General features: G+C 56.9%; 1 protein-coding gene and 1 pseudogene across 1 annotated transcript; one reads left to right on the plus strand and one right to left on the minus strand.

Moving 5' to 3' along the window:
- Positions 1-12,431: 12,431 nt before the first annotated feature.
- On the minus strand, positions 12,432-16,183 carry CKB (creatine kinase B). Its single transcript, XM_042944403.1, has 8 exons — positions 15,687-16,183; positions 15,163-15,374; positions 14,801-14,955; positions 14,583-14,715; positions 14,194-14,365; positions 13,327-13,450; positions 12,895-13,084; positions 12,432-12,819 (listed from the first exon to the last, which is right to left on the minus strand). Exons 2-8 carry the CDS (start codon positions 15,353-15,355, stop codon positions 12,641-12,643), a joined length of 1,146 nt encoding a protein of 381 aa, XP_042800337.1. The 5' UTR covers positions 15,356-15,374; positions 15,687-16,183; the 3' UTR covers positions 12,432-12,640.
- A 755-nt stretch (positions 16,184-16,938) lies between these two features.
- Positions 16,939-19,316, plus strand: LOC122222681 (annotated as a pseudogene).
- Positions 19,317-20,368: the final 1,052 nt, after the last annotated feature.

Consider the following 20,368-nt stretch of genomic DNA (forward strand, 5'->3'; position numbering starts at 1 on the left):
CGGGTTGAGGCATTGCTAGGGACCTGAGGTTTGGTTGGTGCCACGTTACATGGGGTGATGGTTGGGGGGTGTGGCTTGGCCTCTCTGGGAGCAAGAAGAAGCCAGGAAAGCTGTTCAGAGGCTGTCGGCAATGATTAGGCAAGAGGTAACTGGCCTAGGGAGACGGTGGTCAGTTCTGGATTATGTCCTGAAAACAGAGTCAACCCATCTGCTCTTGATTGGATGTGGACGAGTTCTGGCCTGAACAGGAAGGATGGGTTTGCTGCCCATTGGAATTAACCATTCCGTGGTTAATCACCACTGCTGTGGCCGGGAGGGAGAACAGGAGAGCAGTTTTGAATGCCCTGAGTTTGAGGTGCCTTCAAGACACCATATGGGCACCCGGGACAGACCCCGGGAGAGGCCCTGGGAGCCCTCAGCCTGTGGGTGGGTGGATCCTATTCTGAGTTGGCAGAGCTGGCAGAGAAGCTCCCAGACAAGGGCGAGGCCTGGGAGAAGAGGCGGAGCCGGCAGGGAAGCAGTGAGTTGCGAGGGACCCCGGGTCGGCAGCCAGGGTGGCGGTTGACCTGACCGTGGAGCTCACACTTACCTTACTAGAACTTTCGAGCCTCCCTTATTCAACCCAGCAAGTCCCCTCTCCCTCCTCTTATCATCTGAGGCATTTTTGTTTGTTCTCTGGAACCAGCTCCCTTCTGCATCAGGGTGCGAGGTCTCCTCTGCACGGCCACCCTGTGGAAGCTGGCAGAGGTGAAGCAGAGCTCTGCCAAGCCAAGGCGTGGCTGCGGCGTGGTTCCTTCTGACCCTTACGCCTAGGAGACGTTCTAATAGTTTTCCATAGTTTTGTTCTCAAGGACAAATTGAATACTGGAAGTTGGGCTCCTTTGAGAGCAGGTACTTCCCCCACGTCTGATGAAATGGCCACTCTATATGCAGACACAGGTAGATGCTCATATTGTTTTCACTTGTTGATTTGTCGTAAGTGGTGTCTGCATTAGTACGTTACTGGTCCGAGGAGAGACGGGTGTTCACCCGCAGAATTCACCTGAGCTGTTCATATTGAAAAGCCGCTATCACTGATTGACATCGGTTTGATTTTAATGGCAACATAGGTAGTGTTACCTTTACTGCAGTTGGAACATGAATTCAAGTCGATTATTAAGGGGCCCATGCCCTTCCTTTAGAGAGTACTTTTTTTATAATACGATGTTTTTATTCTGCATACAGTGAATTTTGAAAAGGAATATTCTAGAGTACTTCATAATCACTTCAGACGCAATGACAAGGCCACATTTTTTCCTCATCCGCTCCTCTGGAGTCCTTCAGAGGTGAGGTAAGGTACCTTGTGGGGGCGGTGCTGTTCCTATTTACCTGACGACCAGAGTGCTGTCCTCCCCTAGTACTCCAGTATCGCCAGCTCTCGTCCGGATCAGGCAAATCCGAGGGACCAGGACAGCATTCCTTAATGACATGCCTGGCTCTTGGGCCATCCTTCCATCTCTGAGAGTGAAGAAAGCTGGCAGGAAGCATGACTAACTTTGAGAAGCACAACCGTGATCGTTTTCACAGCATGTGTTTCTCCAAAAGCCCAGAGAAGGATGATATTTAAAAGAAAGATCTCCCTGTGTGTGCATTGTGAACACGTCACTGTCGCTGTGGAGACCGTCCCTAGAATACCCTTTCCTGGCAGTTCCTGCTCTGTGAGTGGCGCACGGTGACCTCCGTGTCCACGGAGCAGGCGAGGCCCTGGGGCAGGGAGGTGTGTCTGCTCAAAACTTTGCTTTTTGTGGGAATTTTTTGTTCTTTGGGGGGTTTGGAGTTTGGGGTTGTTTTTGCCAATTTGCCACGAGACCCTTCAGAGAGCCCAGCAAGCACTTTGCATCGGGGAGCGTGGTGGCTCTCGAAGGGAGCGACGGTGAGCGAAGGGTGGTGTGCCTCGCAGGTGTCCCGACACTGCACGCAGGAGTCTAAATGTGACCGTCCCCAAGAGTAGAACCTGGGCATCTTCTCCGGTCAGCAGGGAGGACAGAGTTTAACAGCTTTGCAAATGGGTCTTTGGTTTACCACTTTGAGAGACAGAACCTAGGCAGGGGTGACACTCCCTCAGAGGTAGTGCTCGCCATCGGTGTGGCACCCAAGGGTGGCCACTGGGCGCGATCAGCGTCAAAGCGGCACGTGTGCCTCAGGAGTCCAAGCTTGAGCGGGACGTCTGGGCCCGGCCCCTCCCCCAGGGAAGGAGACGCCACAGGGACTAGACGGAGACGTTCGGGCGCGTGGAGATTGAGGCAGGGGTGGGGGGGGGTCTGAGACTCAAGGAGGAACCCAGCCCACTAAGGCAGCAGGGTGGACATTGGAGGGAAGACCGTGTGAATCACAGGAACAGCACTCCACCAGGAGGGGAGCCGCTGGCTGTGTGGGGTGCTGAGGTCCGCACGCTGGTTTCTGCAGCAGGGCCAAGATGGTGAAGACCGCTGGAGGCAGTGTGGTTTAGTTGGGGAGGGGTGCGTCCTGATCACCGCAGCCTGGTTTCCAGGCTCGTGACCTCAGGTCGCCTCCTCTATAAAGGCAGCACGGTGGTGATAGTGCCTCACTCTGCATTCTTGGCAGAGTCTACCAGGTGACAAGTGCAGGGTGCCTGGCACAGGCGAGGGAGACGCGGGTTTTCTTGGGCGCCCTTCCGCCCAGCTTAGCCAAGACACCGAAGTCCTTGAACAGCATGCTCTCTGCCCTCCCAGCAGAGACTTGATAAGAAAATTCGCCCAGTTTCTGAAGTGTAGAGTGCTGGTCTCTGAGCCTGCGGTGTCTGGGAAGCTGACCAGCCTGCACTGCCACCTTCTTTGCCCCAAGTTGTGGCCTGTGTCCCCAGGGGACAGGAAGAGCGTGAGTCTAGTGGGAGAGTCTGGTGGAAGGCGGGGGTGGCCGATGGTACCCTCCCCTCCTCGGATTGCTGGTCACCTCTCCTCCAACAGGCCTACCGTTGCCATTACATTTAAGATCTCATTGGCTTAGGGGCCCAGAGTCAGCAGAGCATGGGACTCTTAATCCCCAGGTCGTGAGTTCAAGCCTCACGTTGGGCATGGAGCCTTCTTTTTTTAAACAAATAAAAAATAAAATGACACCCTCTCTCCTGGACTGCTTGCCCAGCTCTGCCCTCCCACTCTCTGCTGCTTCCTGTCATGCTAAGAGTCAGCGTCATGGACAAATGTATTTGTCTCTGTATCTACCCTCCCCACCCATACTTAGAACGAAAGCCGCATGGGGAAGGGCTTTTTCTTCTCTATCTTAGGTACCTAGAATAGTGCCGGGTACTTACTTACAAAGTAAGTATTCATTTAAAATGATGATGACGATGGGGCGCCTGGATGGCTCAGTCGGTGAAGCATCTGACTTCAGCTCAGGTCATGATCTCCCGGTTTGTGGGTTTGAGCCCCATGTCGGGCTCTGTGCTGACAGCTCAGGGCCCGGAGCCTGCTTTGGATTCTGTGTGTCTCCCCCTCTCTCTGTCCCTCCTCTGCTCATGCTCTGTCTCTGTCTCTCTCTCTCTCTCTCTCTCTCTCTCTCTCTCTCTCAATAATACAATAAATAAACGTTAAGAAATTTTTTAAAAGATGATGATGGAGGAGTAAGTAGTAGTAGTATGGGCAAGAAATATCTGGAAGGCACAGGCTGCTTTAGTGGCTTCAGTCAGAACTCTTACTGAGGTTCCCCTATAGCCCAAGGCCCAAGGATGAGGCGGACACAGCCATAGGAAGCTGTGTTTGGATTTGTGGTCCATTTTCCTCCGTCTCCAGCAGCGCTCTGAGCTGAGCCTTTCCTGTTTTACAGACAAGGCTCAGAGGTGGGCTGGAAATGTACTTCTCACTGAGCTGCCTGTATAGCTGATGCCCTGTTGTGTCATTCAGTCCATTCTGGGACGAGAGCATGCGATTGCTGTGGGTGTCCAGGGGAAGTCCTGAATCACATGACATTGGCCTTCAGATACGAAACCGTGGGTTAAAACGCTTGGTTTCGAGCCTTAATCTGTGTCCCCCACCAGAGTCACGCAGTGTAGTGCTTGGGTTTCAGTCCCTCAAGAGAACAGCCACCTGAGGCTCGGCCGCAGTGTGTGAGCTGGAGGTCACGGAGGCTTTGGGGTATTGACAGCAGCTCTCCACCCTGAGTGCTTGCTTGCAGGCACCAGGCCGAAGGTGAGACCTGCTGAGCACAAGTCCTGGCTCGCAGAGCTTGCACACCTCGTGCCCAAGATAGGGAGGCTGGTCCTTGGGGGTCACCTTGGGGCGAGGCTAGAGCGCAGCTTGCTGAGATGACCCAGATCTCTCAGGGAAGCCTGGAGAGGCTGGGGCCACAGGAAGCACTTTTGCTGCTTTTGGCTTTGGTTTGATTGCTTGGTTTGTCTTGTTTCTGTGGTGGGGCTGATTGGTTACAGATTCTGAGGGTCTCACGTCTTTTTCCAGTTCCCTAGATAGTCACGCCTATGGTTTGCAGCTGTGGTGAAGTATCTTCTTACCATGTGGGTTGACAAATAAGGTGCCTTCCTGGGGGGCGTCACTGAGAAAGGGGACAACTGCTCATCCTGCAGCCCTTCCCCCAGCCTGTTCCTTTTGCAATTTCCTGCTCTCTACCTCCCACCCACTTAACCCACCTCTAAGTGTTATTTTAAGCCAGAATTCTAGAACTCCTCCCTCAAGCAGGAGGGAGATCTGCAATTGCTCATCAGGAACTTCTCCAGCTTCTGCTGGGGCACCTTCAGTGCCAGGGCACGCGCGTGCGTGCGTGCACGCGTGCGCACACACACACACACACTCCCTCCCCCTCCCCCTCCCCCTCCCCCTCCCCCTCCCCCTCCCCCTCCCCCTCCCCCTCCCCCTCCCCCTCCCCCTCCCTCTCCCTCTCCCTCTCTCTCTCTCTCTCCCTCTCTCTCTCTCTCTCCCTCTCTCTCTCTCTCTCTCTCTCCAGGGAATTGGGGGGAGAGTTCTGTCTGGTTCTGCATTTTCCTGATGCTCATCAGCTTCTTGCACCACCTCGTGGCTTCCTACTCTTGGGAACTTTAACTGGTCAGGGTTCAAGTATTTGAAGATAGAAATTGTGTTTCCTTCTCAAATTTTGCTTCTCTCAGTTAAACTGCCCCAGTTCTTTTCGGGCGTTTCGGGACAAGAAGATGTGATTTTTCGTGGTTGTTTGTTCCTATGTTGATGCATCGACATGCATTTTTTGGAGGGTTTAGAGTGAGGCAGCTACTCTAGAGGGCCCTGTGCTGAGCTCTGTGGATCCAAAAATAACCAGGGTAAAACCCAAGTCCTCTAAAGTCTCCAGGGAGAGGGGCACAGACACAGTCTGGAAGTCTGGGATGGCCAGGGCTGCATGGTGGAAACCCAGGCAGGAAGCCCAGTCTGAGTGGGAGGCAGCAGAGGTTACAGGTACAGCCCGAAAGCACCCCTGTTCCGCTCAGCGGAAGAGGAAGCTGTGGTGTTTGCAAAGGAAGGCATGGAAAGGTTCATCCTGCTTCAGACTTGGGGCGTGTGTGGGGGCAGTGACAGGGCCGGTGCGCTGCTGGACAGGCTCTGTCTTGTCACCATCCCGATAAAATATGTCTCCAACAATGCACCTCTGTTCTGTTTAGAGGACTTCAGTCCAGTACTTTCTTAGGAAGTGGTGTGGCAGGCTTTGGGTAGAGTTCTGTCACCAAAAATAGACCTCACGGCACTGGGAAGCCAGGTTCTAGGGACCAGAGAGGAAGCATCCCGGCCAGTATGGGGCACCTGGTATGCCAGCTCCTTCCGGAGTGAGGTCTGCATGGACTTGCCTCTCCCTCACTCTCGAAAGGGAGCTGCCAGCAGGCGTGGGTAGGTGTGAATACATTCTCAAATCAGACATGTTTTGCATGGAAATAAGCTGGGAAGTAGGAGCCTATGCAGTCATGTTCATTAATAAGGAACCCGAAATCCTTTGGTAGACGGGCCTGAGAGCTGCTTCCTGATCTGACACCAGGAGCTGCTCTGTGCACCCTGGGGCACTGCTCAGGCTGGTCCCTCCTCTGTTTGTGTCCTGTGACCAGCTTCTACTTGCCCTGCAGCACCCGGCTCCTTGGTCACCTGCTGCCTCCAATCTTTGCGGTTCCCTGGTCACCTGCTGCCTCCAATCTTTGCGGTTCCCTGGTCACCTGCTGCCTCCAATCTTTGCGGTTCCCTGGTCACCTGCTGCCTCCAATCTTTGTGGTTCCCGCCCTCTCAGCCCCGGTGCCCTGGGGCCCTCTCCCCGCATTCTCTGAACTCTGGAGAATCCTGTTGGCTCATCAGGTATCAGCTCAGCCCATGTGTAGTGGGAGTCCTGTCACCCAGAAAGGCAGTCCATATGCCTCTTTGTCCTGACGTCATAAATGTGTAGGGCACGTTTTGTTGGGCTCCATTTCCTAGTATCATATCATTAATAAGTTGGACCAAAACACCGGAGCCAGGCCAGAAGAGGAAAGTCCTGGAACAGAGGAAAGCATAAACACCTTGACCCTCCTTTCTGGTCTCTGGGGAGGAGGAGGAGGAGGCCTGGCCTGTGGCCTCCCTGTGCCCAGAGCCTCTCCTTTCCCAGCCTGGCACCACTGCTGTGGCTTCGGCTGCAGGGGGCGCCAGCACGCGTGGGTCCCGTCGAGCAGAGCCGCCAGTGTCAAGTGCGGGTGATTACGCGTCATCTTTATCAGTTCTTGCAAGTAGTGATATGTTGGTCAGTGGATGGGTCAAAAGTATAGACAAAACTAGACTTTTCACTTCAGTGAAAATTTAACGGAAGTTGTCTTTTGTTGCTAGGTTGTATTTTTCCAGAGTAGCTCAGGCATGTTAACGCAGACCACCTTCATCAGTAATGGGAGCAGTCCGTTTGGGGTGGGGGTGGGGTGGGTGGGGGGAGACCCAAAGCCTGACCCCACAGTCCGTGTTCTCAGAGAGGACACTCTCAGTGAAGCAAGTATGTGACGGGGCCAGGGGGCATGCCTAAAGGGTGAAGCCCGAGGAGAATGATAGAGGGGACTGATAGAGGTCGTTCTGGAAAGGAGGGCTAGGGCAGGCAGGGAGGTGGGACCAAAACCAGGAAACAGGCGTGCAGCAGGGGGCTCCCGGCTAGACCAGGTCTGGAGGGGTTGGCACCTCTGCTGTGTGTCCCTGGTCTCACATGTGCCATCTGCAGTCTGCATGCACATCAGCATGGGGGGTGGATGCGGGCAAAGCCAGCCTGTGTTTCTGGAGCCACTGGATCTAGTTCCAATGACATTTTTGGACAAATTGACCTGTTAAGCCCTGCCACGGCAGCAAGCACCAAGCCAGGCCCCACCTCGCAGTAGGGTTCGTGAGCGGCAGAACAGCGTCCCAGCCCCAGCCCCCACTGCCACCTGAGGAGTGGTGCTGGCCGCCTCACGTGTGTACCACCGGGTCCCGCACATGAGGGCGCATTCTGTTTGCTGGGCTCAGGTGGCGCTTGTCTCCCATCCCAGGATGGCTGCTGGAGCATTTCATGCCCGTGGTTACAGCTGCCTCCGGGGCATCTTGAGAATGTGCTTCTCTAGCCCGACGGCCGCATGCCAGCCTCAAAACCAGGGTTTTGTTACCAAAGCGGAAGGGAAAAATGGCTGCTAGGAGACAAGCGGCCAACTCCACACAGATTCATCAGCAGTGGGAAGAGCTACAAATACTTCTAGCTCTTCTGGGTCTTAAGGGTCATTGTTTAATTAAGTTGAGCGTTAGATTTTACAAGCCCCAACTCAGAGAAGGATATGAAAGTCAGGACTTCTAAAACCAGGAACATGGTCTTTGCTTCTCTGTGTCTTCAGTAAAGCAGAACGAGCTCCACAAAGACAAGTTTGGGGGGGGTGGGGAGCGGGGAAGAGTCCAAACGCTGTGCACGGATCCCTACAGAAAGTCTCTAGCCTTGGGGCGCCCTCAGTCGGTTAAGCATCAGACTTCGGCTCAAGTCATGATCTCGCGGTTTGTGAGTTCGAGCCCCACGTCGGGCTCTGTGCTGACAGCTCAGAGCCTGGAGCCTGCTTCGGATTCTGTCTCCCTCTCTGTCTGCCCCTTCCCTGCTCTCACTCTGTCTCTCTCTCTCTCAAAAATAAATAAACATTAAGAAAAAAAAAAAAAAAAGGCTCTAGCCAGACTTGGGAACCAAGGTTTTTGTCATCCAATCCACATGTAAAATTCACAGCTCCAAACGGAATTGCTCCCCCTGCCCCACCCCTGCTCCATGGAAACCTCTCAGCCAGAAAGACAACTCTTGCCGATCAAAAATTGCTTCCTTTTGTCACCTATAGAAAAGGAAATTAGTTCAGACTCTGTGTGGGTGCAGGGTGCAGCCCCAAGGGTGCTTCGGGAGGCCTTACTGTAGGCATCAGGCAGCTCCAAATAGAAATGCAGGATGAGGCACCTTCCAGGCACCTGCCGCCTATGCAGCGCCTGCTAAGAGCAGCAGGGGCTGCACGCTGGAGGTCTGGATGTTCTGAAAAGTTAAAGAGCGGGGAAAAGAGCCCAGCACTTCGAACCGGGTGGTCTCAAACTGGTGACCCTGAGCCAGTCTTCCCTCCTCTCCTAGCATCCGGTTCCCTCCCCGCCCCACGCTGGGGGCGGAGGGGCAGTGATCCGTTCACACAGACTAAATGAGGGGTGGTGACAATGAAGTCCTCCTGCCTCAGTGGGCTCCCACGAACTGTGACACATTAGAGCATCTTTTTAAACACCACTTAAAAAAAGAATTTGTTTCAGCTTATATAAGTAATACATGTTCACTGTAGAAAATTTGGAAAACAAAGTATAAAGAAGGAAATCACCTGTTACCCCACCACCCACAGTTAACTACTGTTCTTTGGGATTTTTCCATACATGCTCCGGGATCCACAGTACAAGCTGTTTTATAACTTGCTTTTACTTCCATTTTTTTAAGCATGCTGCCATCTCACTGAGTTCTTCATGCTGTTGGGATGCCTGCATGGTGCCTCATTGAGGGAGGTGGCCTGGATTTTTAACCAGCCTTTCTTGTTGGCAGTCCTGACCCATCAGTTCCTCCCTGTTCTGGAGTGATTGTACTTTTTCATTATTTCTGTAGGGCAGTGGTTCTCAGAGAGGCAGTTGGAGCATGGGGCACCTGGCTGGCTCAGTCTGTAGAGCATGTGACTCTTGTTCTTGGGGTTGTGAGTTTGAGCCTCACATTGGGCATAGAGCTTACTTTATTTTTTTTTATTTTTATTTTTTTAATGTTTGTTTATTTTTGAGACAGAGAGATAGAGCATGAACGGGGGAGGGTCAGAGAGAGAGGGAGACACAGAATCCGAAGCAGGCTCCAGGCTCCGAGCTGTCAGCACAGAGCCCGACGCGGGGCTCGAACTCACAGACTGTGACATCATGACCTGAGCCGAAGTCGGACGCTTAACCAACTGAGCCACCCAGGCGCCCCATTTTAATTTTTTTTTAACGTTTATTTATTTTTAAGACAGAGACAGAGCATGAACGGGGGAGGGACAGAGAGAGGGAGACACAGAATCCGAAGCAGGCTCCAGGCTCTGAGCCATCAGCCCAGAGCCCAACGCGGGGCTCGAACCCACGGACCGTGAGATCGTGACCTGAGCTGAAGTCGGATGCTTAACCGACTGAGCCACCCAGAAGCCCCGAGCTTACTTTTAAAAAAGGGGAGGGGCGCCTGGGTGGCGCAGTCAGTTAAGCGTCCGACTTCAGCCAGGTCACGATCTCGCGGTCCGTGAGTTCGAGCCCCGCGTCGGGCTCTGGGCTGATGGCTCGGAGCCTGGAGCCTGTTTCCGATTCTGTGTCTCCCTCTCTCTCTGCCCCTCCCCCGTTCATGCTCTGTCTCTCTCTGTCCCAAAAATAAATAAAAAACGTTGAAAAAAAAATTTTTTTTTTTTTAAATAAGGGGAAAAAAAGTGTAAACCCTATTCAAAGAGGCAGGTGTGGATTTTGGCCCTCAGGGGACTTTTGGCCAAGTCTGCCGATAATTTCTGTTGTTACAGGGTGGGTGGATAACAACTGCTGGCATCTAGAGGTTGGAGGCTGAGCTGCAGTGCTCAGGGGAAACCCCTGCCCGGAGTCATCCTGCCTGACCGTGAGTGGGTGCCATTGAGAAACCCTGCCATGGGGTCATGTCCTAGCTGGGCCATGGCCAAGGTGCAAGAACGGATGCTTCTAGTGCTGCTGATGGGTGTGGTCCATCCAAGACAGTGAATAAAAGTGCGTTCGTCTGTGTTGTGTGGTAGGGTGTTTCTTAGACTCCCCATATTGACTGTGACTTCGAGGAAAGTTAAATTCACCCTGTGTAAGAGTCCTATGAATGCAGAGGAAAGGGAGGAGGTTGTAGGGAGTCTGTCCCATGGACTGGGAAGCAGAGGTACCCCCACTGAGGGGAGAGCATAGTAAGCCCTGCCTTGTTCCAAAAAGAATGGACTCAGCTAAAACGTGTGTTCAATAGAGCAGGATAAAATAAATGAGAATAAAAGTGAGCAAAGAGAATATTACAGGTAGAAAAACAAGTGGCCCATAGAAGCACGTGTAGCTCTGGGCCCGTGGCGAGGCTCCTCCCAGAGGGCCGTGGGGAGCGGCTCCCCTGCTTGCCCAGCCCCCTGAGAGGGCCCAGCACTGTGTGCCGCAGCACAGGGGAGAACGGTAGGGGCCCTTGGGGCTCCCGGGAGCAGCTTTTACTGCCTGGAAGAAGTCTGGGGCCTCCCTGGGTGTCCTGTTGAGAGGTGATTGGAGGTTGCAGCTTGTCTTATGGAACCACTGGTAGTTAAGGGACTGTCCCACTCTTAACGGTCCAGACAGTGTGGAGACGATCAGGAAGCCATGTGCCTGCCTGACTAGGCCCCCAGGTGCCTGTACGCACCTCAGGGTGGAGTGGGGACAGTGGCCCATCACTGAGCCTGTGCAAGCAGGAGGGCCTTCTGGACAAGGGCCCCCCAGCATGGGCACACGCAGCCTGAGGCCTTTCCAAAGGACGTTCTTCCTCTGCTCCTCACAGCCCTTTCTCCCAAATTACCAGACTCCACAGTCTACAGTGTACTGTGTGCCCCGGCCCAGTGCCCACTGACCAGAGGAGGACACTGAAGGTGAGAAAAGGTGAGCCCTACCTGATGTGTGACCCACACCGGTCAGCCGAGGAGGGAACCAAGTGCCAGCCCCTGACCTAAATAAAGGGTGGGTTCAGAGATCCTCTCCCTGCCAACCTTGTGCCCCAGGAGGCCTGCCCCCTACTCTGCCCATCCCACCCCAGCTTTCACTCACCTGGCTTCCGTGCCTGTGCCTCTTCCCCCAGCAGAGGCTCCTGGAAACCCTCCCCTGCCAGCACATGGCCTGGGTGGGCCCCTCAGCTCAAACCTGGCCACTAAGGCAGATGGAGCTGCTTCTACTCCACTGCTGTCCACCCAGCCTGCTTGTCCTGGGCCCCAGGGTCTGGGTTGGCCAGCTGCCCCTGCCCCTGGGGCAGGAAAGACTGCCCAGCCCAGGACATAGTGGGCACGAAGGCCATGCCCAGTTCTCTTCCTAGTTGCAGGGTAACCTTGGTGGGGATTAGGGCCTGCTGACCCAAAGCGTGAGGAGTTGGGGTACCCCAGATTCTGATGGGGGTGGGAGACCAGGATAGAGGTGGCCCTGGCCGGCAGGTGGCAGCACAGACTGTCCACAGAGCTGTGGAGCTGGGGGACAAGCCCTACCCTTGGCTGGCTTACAGGTTCCACCTCTACGCCCCCAGCCCACCATGGTGTGAGATCAGTCGGGAACTGTGGCAGCTGTAGAGTGGCTGGGAAAGCGAGACCCCAACCCACCCTCCCGCCCAGGGACCTTATGTTGAGGACCCACCATGGGAGGCCAAGGGGTGGAGCACCTGAGGGTCCTGGAGAGGGGGCTGCAAGGAGGAGGGCGTTCCAAAGGGGTCCCAGGGCTTTCTGAAAGGGACCGAAGGGCTGGGTCTGGGGGCAGCAAGAAGGGGGTACTGTCTGCCCTGCCTAAGGCTGTGAGGAAGGGAAGCGGAGGAGAGGGATTATTTAGGGGCTCTTGTAGGTGGGGGGGAGAGGTGGCAGAGACCGACTGGAAAAGGAACTAGATTAGGGGGGCAAGACCCACCCTCCCCTCACGGCATCCACACCTCCTCCCACACTGCCGGATGGGGTTGAGCAAAAGTGCCAGGCTCCACCTCCCAGGGCCCAAATGCCCTTAGATGCTCTGGCTGGGGCTCTGTCACCCTAGAGCTCCTCCCCCTCCTGGCCCCTCCACCCCCCCAGCCCATCCCAGGGCTGCAGGGAAGCCAAGTAGACAGGATGGCACAGTGACTGCCTCCTGACTTTGTCCCTTAAGGAAAGTGAAGCAGAAAGGGTAGATCCAGGATTGAAGCCCTCAGATCCTGGCTCCTGGGTCCCAGAACAGCCACGGGAAAGGGGAGCCACTACTCGGAGACTCGTGGCAGGCCGAAACCCTAGTTTATTCCAGCATCAGCAACATCTTAGCCATCACAAAAATAAACTCTACCAAGGGCGACGGAAGTCTCTACAGCGAGGCTAAGGGCTCAGCCGCCAGGCGGCGGACATCAGGGTGCGTGGTGGGCACTGCCCGGGCAATAAGTTAGGAAGCAGCGGGGCTGGTGGTGGTGGTGGCAGGTGCAGGCCAGGGTTTCACTTCTGGGCAGGCACGAGGTCATCAATGGCCTGGCCCTGCTCCAGCCGCTGCTCCATCTCGATGAGCAGCTTCACGCCGTCCACCACCATCTGTACCAGCTCCACCTCCGAGAAGCCCAGGCGGTCTGCGTTGGAGACGTCGAAGACCCCACCCACAGCAGCTGTGTCCACACCACCTGGGGAGACAGCCAGGTCAGCAGGACTGGGGTGGGGGGCTGCCCCAGGGGGAGAAGACCACCTGCCCCATTCACCTGTGCCTCGTTTCTGAAGCCGCAGCCGCTTGAGCACCTCCGGGAACTTCTCATGCTTGCCCAGGTGGGGCAGCTTGATGTGCACACCTGCCCGCAGCCCTGTGCCCAGATTGGACGGGCAGGTCAGGATGTAGCCCAGGTGAGGGTTCCACATGAATTCGTAGTTCTTAGACTTGAAGAGCGTTTCAATCTGGAGGTGGAGAAGGTGAGACAGGGTTGGCCTGGCTGAGGGGCACCTCCAAGGCACCAGGTGGGGGACACCCTCGGACCCAGGAGTCCCCTGGCAGGACCCTGAGGTAACGGAGACCAGGGCTCCCAGGGGGACTGATGGGACGCCCACATCCTGGCCTGAGCTCTGGGGCTCGGCCCTGCGCCCTCCCTGGTCCCAGACCCCACTCGTGCCAGCCCAGTTTGGGGATGGTCAGGCCTGACCTGGGTGAGGCCATTGCAGAAGCGAGTGAACACCTCCTTCATGTTGCCCCCCTTCTGCATGGAGATGACCCGAAGGTGGTCTTCCTCGTTGATCCACACCAGGAAGGTCTTATTGTCATTGTGCCTGGGGGAGGGGCACGGTCAAGCCTCCTCCTTGGAGGTCTCAGAGCACATCCAGAAAAAAGCTCTAGGGGGTCCCCAGACCCCAGGAACTTTCCAAGTCCCTGAGGTGTTCCATCCGGCTGTACCCAGAAGCTTGGGCTTCTGCCAGGACCACACTCTGGAGGTAGGCAGGGAAGCCAGGACACCTCAGAGAGAGTCCAAAAAGCCCGGAGCTGTGCCCTAGCCTCTAGCCAGTCATGTGCCGCGTGGCCTGGGTGTGGGGGAGGGACGAGGGCCCCACCTAGGAGGTAAGGGGCAAGAGGACCGCTGTATCTGGGCGCAGAAGCCTCCCTACGCACACAGTGGAGGCAGGAGCTGTAAGCCTTCCCCACCCTCACCCCCACTCCCACTCCCACTAGGAAGTGTCTGCGTCACCCAGCACCTGGCAGAGTCCCTGCGGGGAAAGGGGTGAGAAAACCAGAAGCTCCGGCTCCCAAGAGGAGGGTGGAGGAGAGCAGTCAAAGCGACCCAATGCCCACCTCCAAGATCCCACGAGGCCTCAGCCTCTACCAGCTGGCGTCCCTTGATGCACCTGTGTGGTCAAGGTCACCTGCGAGGAGGCCTGGGAAGCACCAAACCTGTCCTAGGAGCACGGCTCCTCCCTCTTCCTTCCTCCTCAGCCTGGCCTTGGCGTGGGGAGGGCCAAGGGGAGGAGGGGAAGGGGAGTGGGGGGGGGGGGACCCACGAGAGGAGTTGGGCACGCACCAGATGCCACGGGCATCGGGCCAGTCGCGGGCCATGCCGGAGGCCAGCAGCAGGGGCGACACGGGCTTGTCGAAGAGGAAGTGGTCGTCGATGAGCTGCTGCTGCTCTGCCTCGGTCATGCTCTTGAGCGCGTAGTACCTGCCGGCCAGGTCGCCGTCCAGGCTCGCCAGAGCTGCGGAGGGGCGCGCTCAGAAGGGCACACGGGAGCCCCTGTGCTCACGCCCGCCCAGCTTTGTGGGAGCCCCGGCCGGGCCGCCCTCGCAGGGCCCCAGGCCGCAGTCCCCCCGGGAAACCGGACCCGGCGCGCAGATAAGAGCGCGGCAGCGGCGGCTCAGGTGACTGGGGTGACTGGTTAACAAGCCGCACGGGGACAGAGGTGCGACCCCTACCTTCCACTGCGAGCTTCTCGATGGCTCGGCGCTCCCCGCGGCTGCAGTGCGGGGGGAGGCAGAAGCCGCGGATGCTGCGACCCGTGCGCACCCGCGAGCTCAGCACGTAGTTAGGGTCCAGGTCGTCGCCGCCCTGGGGGCAGAGCGGGGGTGAGCGCTGGGGGACCCCTCCCCAGCCCACCCCGCCACCCGGAGCCACCTCGGGGCCAACCTCGTACCTGCAGGTTGTCGGGATTGAGGTCGGTCTTGTGCTCGTCGCTGGGCTTGTAGCCTCCGTGCCGGTCCTCGATGATGGGGTCAAAGAGCTCCTTGAACACGTCATAGGATTCCTCATCGCCTGCCACGCAGCCCACGGTCATGATATAGGGGTGACCTGGGGGGAGCGTGGAATGGGGACAGTGGCGTCACTGCCAGGCCTGACCGAGCCCCTCAGGACCCTGAGGTTGTTCGCGGGAAGGGGGCGCCGCGGGAACCCTAGCCTGGGAGGGGTTCTAGGGGAGGCGCTGGGCCCGAGCCCCAGGGGAGTGTCTTGCAGATAAGGCGACCCGGTACCCTGACCCCGGGACCGAGGTGCGCGTACCCGGGTTATCCACGCCGGTCTGGATGACGTCGTCCAGTGTGAAGCCGCTCGGCGTGCACTTGGCGCGCAGCTCCGCGTACAGCTCGGGGGTCAGCACCTTGGCCATGTGGTTGTTGTGGCCGCTGAGGTCGGGGAACTCGTCCTCGGCCGGGAAGCGCAGCTTCAGCGCGTTGTGGCTATTGGAGAAGGGCATGGCGGCGGCGAGCGGAAGGCTGCGGGGAGACTCGAGGGTCAGCGGGGACCCGGCGCACCGGCCCCCCAGGGACCTGCGGACCATTCAGGGCCTCGTTGCCCCTGCTCCTGGTCACCCTGGGGCGCGCGGCCAAGGTCAGAGGGGTCCGCAGCGCGCGCGCGGGGGAGACTCCCGCACCGCCAGGACCCCAGGCCCAGCCGGCGCGCGCGCTCCGGGCGGCGGACCCCGGCGTGCACGACTTTGCTGCCCACGAGCTCCTTCCGTGCGCAGCGCCCCCACCCCGGCGCCCAGGCGGCCGCCCCCCCTCCCCCCAGCCCTCGGGCCCACTCACCGGGCAGCCGGGCGGGGCAGGGGCGCTCGGTCGGTCGGCAGCTCTGGGCGCGGCGCAGGCGAACAGCGGTGGCTCCGCGCTCCCGCGGCTCTTAAGGGGCGCGACGCGGGCCGCCCATTGGCCGCTATTTATAGCCCATTCATTCCATTGGTTCGCGCTGCGGGGTGGTGCCGTCGCTTTGTCCGCCACCCGCAGCCCCCGACAACCCCCCCACCCGGCCGCCCACCCCTGTTATCCCTTTGCTGGGACCCCGCGCAGCCCGCCTATCCGACCCGGCGCCCGCCCAAGACCCCGCGGCTGAAGCCTCAGGCCCTTGGATATTCTGTAGTTCTCCCCGCGCTGCCTCCGGGCGGGAAACTGAGGCAGAAGAGCCACTGGGCACTTGAAGACGCTCGGGCTCATCTGCAGCCCTGCTCCTGCCCTCCCTAGCCCCGCCAGTCCCTGGATCTCGACGAGGGTCCAGGCGTGACCGGCCCAGGCTCCCGCAGCAGGTACTAACCCCTCCACCCACCCACCCCACCCCCGCCCCATCCGAGCTGGCCCGGAGCTGCCGACCTTCCTCAAGGTGCCCGCAGGCATCTCCCGGGCGATCTTGGTGCAGAGCTAAGCTCGAGGGAGGTGCAATCTGGCTGCGGCCCAGTGGGGTGGCACCCGTGGTGCCTTGACCTTGGGCAAGTCCCCCGGCGCCAGGGGACCCAAGCCAGAGACCCCCGGGGCCAGCCTTTCCTGGTAGGTGAGAGAACAATGTGGCCCTGGGAGGCCGCTGGGGACTGCACGGTCTCAGAGCCTCCAGACCCCAGCCCTGGGCCCTTTCCACAGGGGACAAGTTCATCTCCCCACCCCACCCCCAAAGGTAGTCCCCCAGAGACTCTCAGCAAAGATGGGAGGAAACACAAACAATAAGCCTATGTGAGATTTAAAAAACAACAACGACTCGCTAGAAATGAGGATCGTGCAAATTAAAACAAGGACTTCCACTGCCCCCAAAACACCCAGATGGCAAAAATGTGAAAGACACACCAGCCAGTGTCAGCCATGGGTTGGAATGTGGAGAGACAGACGGTCACACGCGGCCTGCAACTGTGAACTGCTACATCCTTTCTGAAAAGTAATTTGGCAGTATCTATTAAAATTAAAAACGTTTGTACTCCATGACCCAGCAATCCCACTTCTAGGAATCCAGCCTTTAGAAAGGACCGTCTCATCCCTGCAGGTAGAGATGTGCAGTGGGGAAAACACACAAATGAACTCGATGCCCATCACTTGGGGACTGGCCAGGGGTAGGAAGGCACACCCCCAGTGTAGAGTATTAACACAGCTATTTTTAAAAGTGAGTTAGACCCTTAGTCACTGAGCCACCAGCAAGGACTCAGCAGCCTCCTCCTCGGCCCCCTCACCTCTTGAAGATCCATCTGCCTTGTCCCATGAGAGCCTTCTGCAGGCCACCTTCACGGCGGAAAAGAGATCCTATCCACGTCCACTATCCAGAACATCCCCTCTTCCAAACCCTTTGCCGACGTGAGTAAGAGTGACGATCTTCCTGCGGACACTGAAGGTCTTGTCCACATATGAAGCCAACAGAGAAATGGCTGGGAGACCCTTACTACTATCCAAGGGGTCATTGATGATTACAACAAAAAGGAACTAATAAGGTGTTTAAGAAATTCCCCTGCAATGGTGGTGTAATTGAGAATTGAGCACCCAGAATATGGAGAAGTAATTCAGCCGCAGGGTGACCAGTGCAAGAACATATGCCAATTCCTCGTGGAGACTGGAGTGGCAAAGGAGCCCTAGCTGAAGTTACCCACTTGGTTTTCTTTTTATTATTATCATCTCCTTTTTTTTTTTTTTTTTTTTTTTTTAAGTAATCTCTTCCCCCAACTTGAGGCTTGAACTCACGATCCTGAGATCAAGAGCCGCGTGCTCCACTGACTGAGCCAGCCAGGCGCCCCAGTTTCATGGGTTTTAAGTGCTTTTGATTAAGCTTAAGTGAGGATTTCCTTGCAACGAGTAGAATTTCCCTTCTGTCCCTTGCCACAAGTTAAAAAACCCCACAGCTTGTATAATGTAACCATTTGGGGTCTGCTTTTAACTTGTAGTCGTGCAATTCCTTCATGCAATAAAATGAAAAGAGAAAAAGAAGAGTCAATTGGAGCTTGTGTGTTAACGCACGCCATGCATCGTTTTGTGAATAAAGCAAGAAAGGAGGGGACACCCTTCTCTGTGTGTATGTAACAAAACGCCTCCAGGACCACACAGTGAGCTCTGGGGGACAGCAAGGTGAACATCACGCTGCTGCTGGAAGGCTGGCCATGAGTGACCAGCCACGTGAATGAAATCACGTCGCCATCCGGGAGGAGACGGGTGCTGCGGGGGCTGGGGGCAGGGCAGAGGCGGAGCGAGGAGCTCCAGGGGATTTGGTACCTCTGAGGAACCGGCACTGGAGCAAAGAGGCACAGGATGAGCAAGCCCCTTCACCTCCGCCTGTGTGCGCACCAGTGGGTGTGGAATGTCGCTAGGCTGTCCCTGCGGTTACCACACACGGGACTTCTGTCTCTTCCCTCGCTCACCTTGGCGTGCTTTGACCTGTTCCCAGTCAACATTTTCTTAAGACACATAAAACAAACCAAGGTAAAGAGGCAAATGGGCAGGACTGCCCAGACAGCAGGTGTCCCTTAAGCCTGGAATTCCTGCCCCCTGTGCCCCTTGAAGCCCCTTCCTCCCATTTTAGAAATAATCTGCAGTTTCCTTTTCCACCTCCCCACCCCCAAAAGCCCGATGGGCTCAAGTTTCTGTTTCTGGAAACCTGAAGGCAGACTTGGCTTTCAGACATGGGGTGAGGGGCACTCAGGGCTTCCTCTTTGTCTTCAGCCTCTGCAGCTTCTCAACCCGTCCCCCACGCCACCCTCAGGCCACCAAGGGCCTAACCTGCTGGGTGGGAGGAGGGAAGGGTCCTATCCCCTCTCCCCCCAAAAGCAAGGTCCAAGCTGGAGAGGTGAGGTCCAGAGGTTTGGGGTTGCCTTGCTCAAGGTCAGGCCCTGTGATACTGCTGCTTGAGGCTCCAGAAATCCTCAGCCTCTGAGAGGGGTGTTTTAACCTTTTGCAGATAAGCAAAGGCAGATCAGAAGATGGGTGACAGAAGAGACAGGTCAGAGGTCCAGCAACCCGTCACTGGTCCTGGAGTGCCTGGCCCTGAGCTAACTTAACCTGGGACCCATCTTGGGGACCACCCCCCCCCCCCGCCCCCCAGGGCTGGCCAAGCCCAGGCTGCACTAGATTGACAGCATGGGTGGTCAACAGCTGCGATGGGGGAAGGGCAGGGGGCCTTCAAGGCCTTTAGACCCAAATGTCAGGGGATGGCTCCCTACCAGGGGCTGCTTGGGAGCCTGTGTGGTCCCAGAGCAGAGGAGCAAGGGGTGGGGAGGCCTGGACGGTGCCAGCCTCCACCTCACCAAGAATAACATTGCCCCAGTGACCTGGCTCTTGTCTGTGGACCCTCCATTTTCCCCAGGGCCCAAGGAGCCGGTTTGGCAGCGTCTGGGCAAGAAGCTGGGTGACATCACCCAACGAGTTTATGGTCCAGGTTCCTCAGAAATCACACCTGGTTGCACATTAACCAGCCAGCCCTAGAGGGGGAGGGGAGCTTCAATGGAGTCCCCAGCTTTTCATCCACAAACTCAGCCTGCCCAGTGGGGTGCAGCGCCGGGCATGCAGGGGGGTAGGCCAAGTGGGAGGGACAGGCAAGGAGCCAGAGGTCATTCTCAGAGTCTGTGCTTAAAAGACAGGATGGGCATTGCTTGCTCCTGGTGCCCCGTCCCTGAGCCCTGAAGAACCCAAAGGGGAAGTTGGTTGCAGTCAGGAGAGGAGTAGGGGCTGCTTTGGGGTCACTGAGCACCATGGGGTAAGAGCCTGGGCTACTCAGAGAGAGGGGGATGTCAGGGCACCTGGTCCAGGTGCAGCCTCCCCCCCCCCCCCCCCCGTGGACATCTTCAGCTTCTCTCTTCCTGACAGGGTGCCTGTGACTCTTGTCTCCAGGGTCTTTTTCCTGTCTGTTCCCACCTTTCTTCAAATCTGCCATTGGTTCTCTCAAGTTAGGTTTACTGGCTTTAAATCCCAATCCCCCATTGGCTGTGACCTCAGGCAGTTACCTAGCCTGAGTTTCCATAAAGTGGTCCCCACCCTGACAGGACTGTGGAGAAGGTTTAATATAATGATACTTACCTGGGATTCTTTAGAACCAGTTCTTGGTAGGGGAGTCCCAATATCCAAACTCTGCCCTGGGCAAAGTGTCCACCTGACCTGAGTAATCAGCTGGGGCTTGGGGGAGCAGGGCTAAGGATCCCGCTCAGGGCTGGGGCAGCCTCAGATGGAGCAGATGGGCAACCCTGGGTAGGCTACCTAGAGGAGGGGGCACTGGAGAAGCTAGCCAACCAGTCACAGACAGAGAGGCAAGTGGGAAGTTGGGACCACGGGAAACCACTGCCGAGTCACTAAGTCCCAATTTAGGCTCTTAGTAGGCGCCCAACCTCAGCTCCATATCACAGCTGAGAGGCTGGGGAAGAGGAACCCCCAGAAGTGGAAAGTTGAAATCTCCCAGTGGAGCAATTAGGGGGTGATTCAGGCAGGTGCATCACCAAGAGAGTGAAGCAGAGTGACCTGGAACAGAGGTTGTCAAGCTGTAG

This window comes from Panthera leo, chromosome B3, assembly GCF_018350215.1.
Source record: "Panthera leo isolate Ple1 chromosome B3, P.leo_Ple1_pat1.1, whole genome shotgun sequence".
NCBI lineage: Eukaryota > Metazoa > Chordata > Mammalia > Carnivora > Felidae > Panthera > Panthera leo.

Coding starts and splice junctions, on each gene's coding strand:
- CKB (XM_042944403.1), bottom strand. CDS start 15,355: ATGCCCTTCTCCAATAGCCACAACGCGCTGAAGCTGCGCTTCCCGGCC. Junction 14,716..14,800: donor TCAATCCCGACAACCTGCAG/GTACGAGGTTGG, acceptor CTCTGCCCCCAG/GGCGGCGACGACCTGGACCC. Junction 12,820..12,894: donor GCTTCAGAAACGAGGCACAG/GTGAATGGGGCA, acceptor CTGTCTCCCCAG/GTGGTGTGGACACAGCTGCT.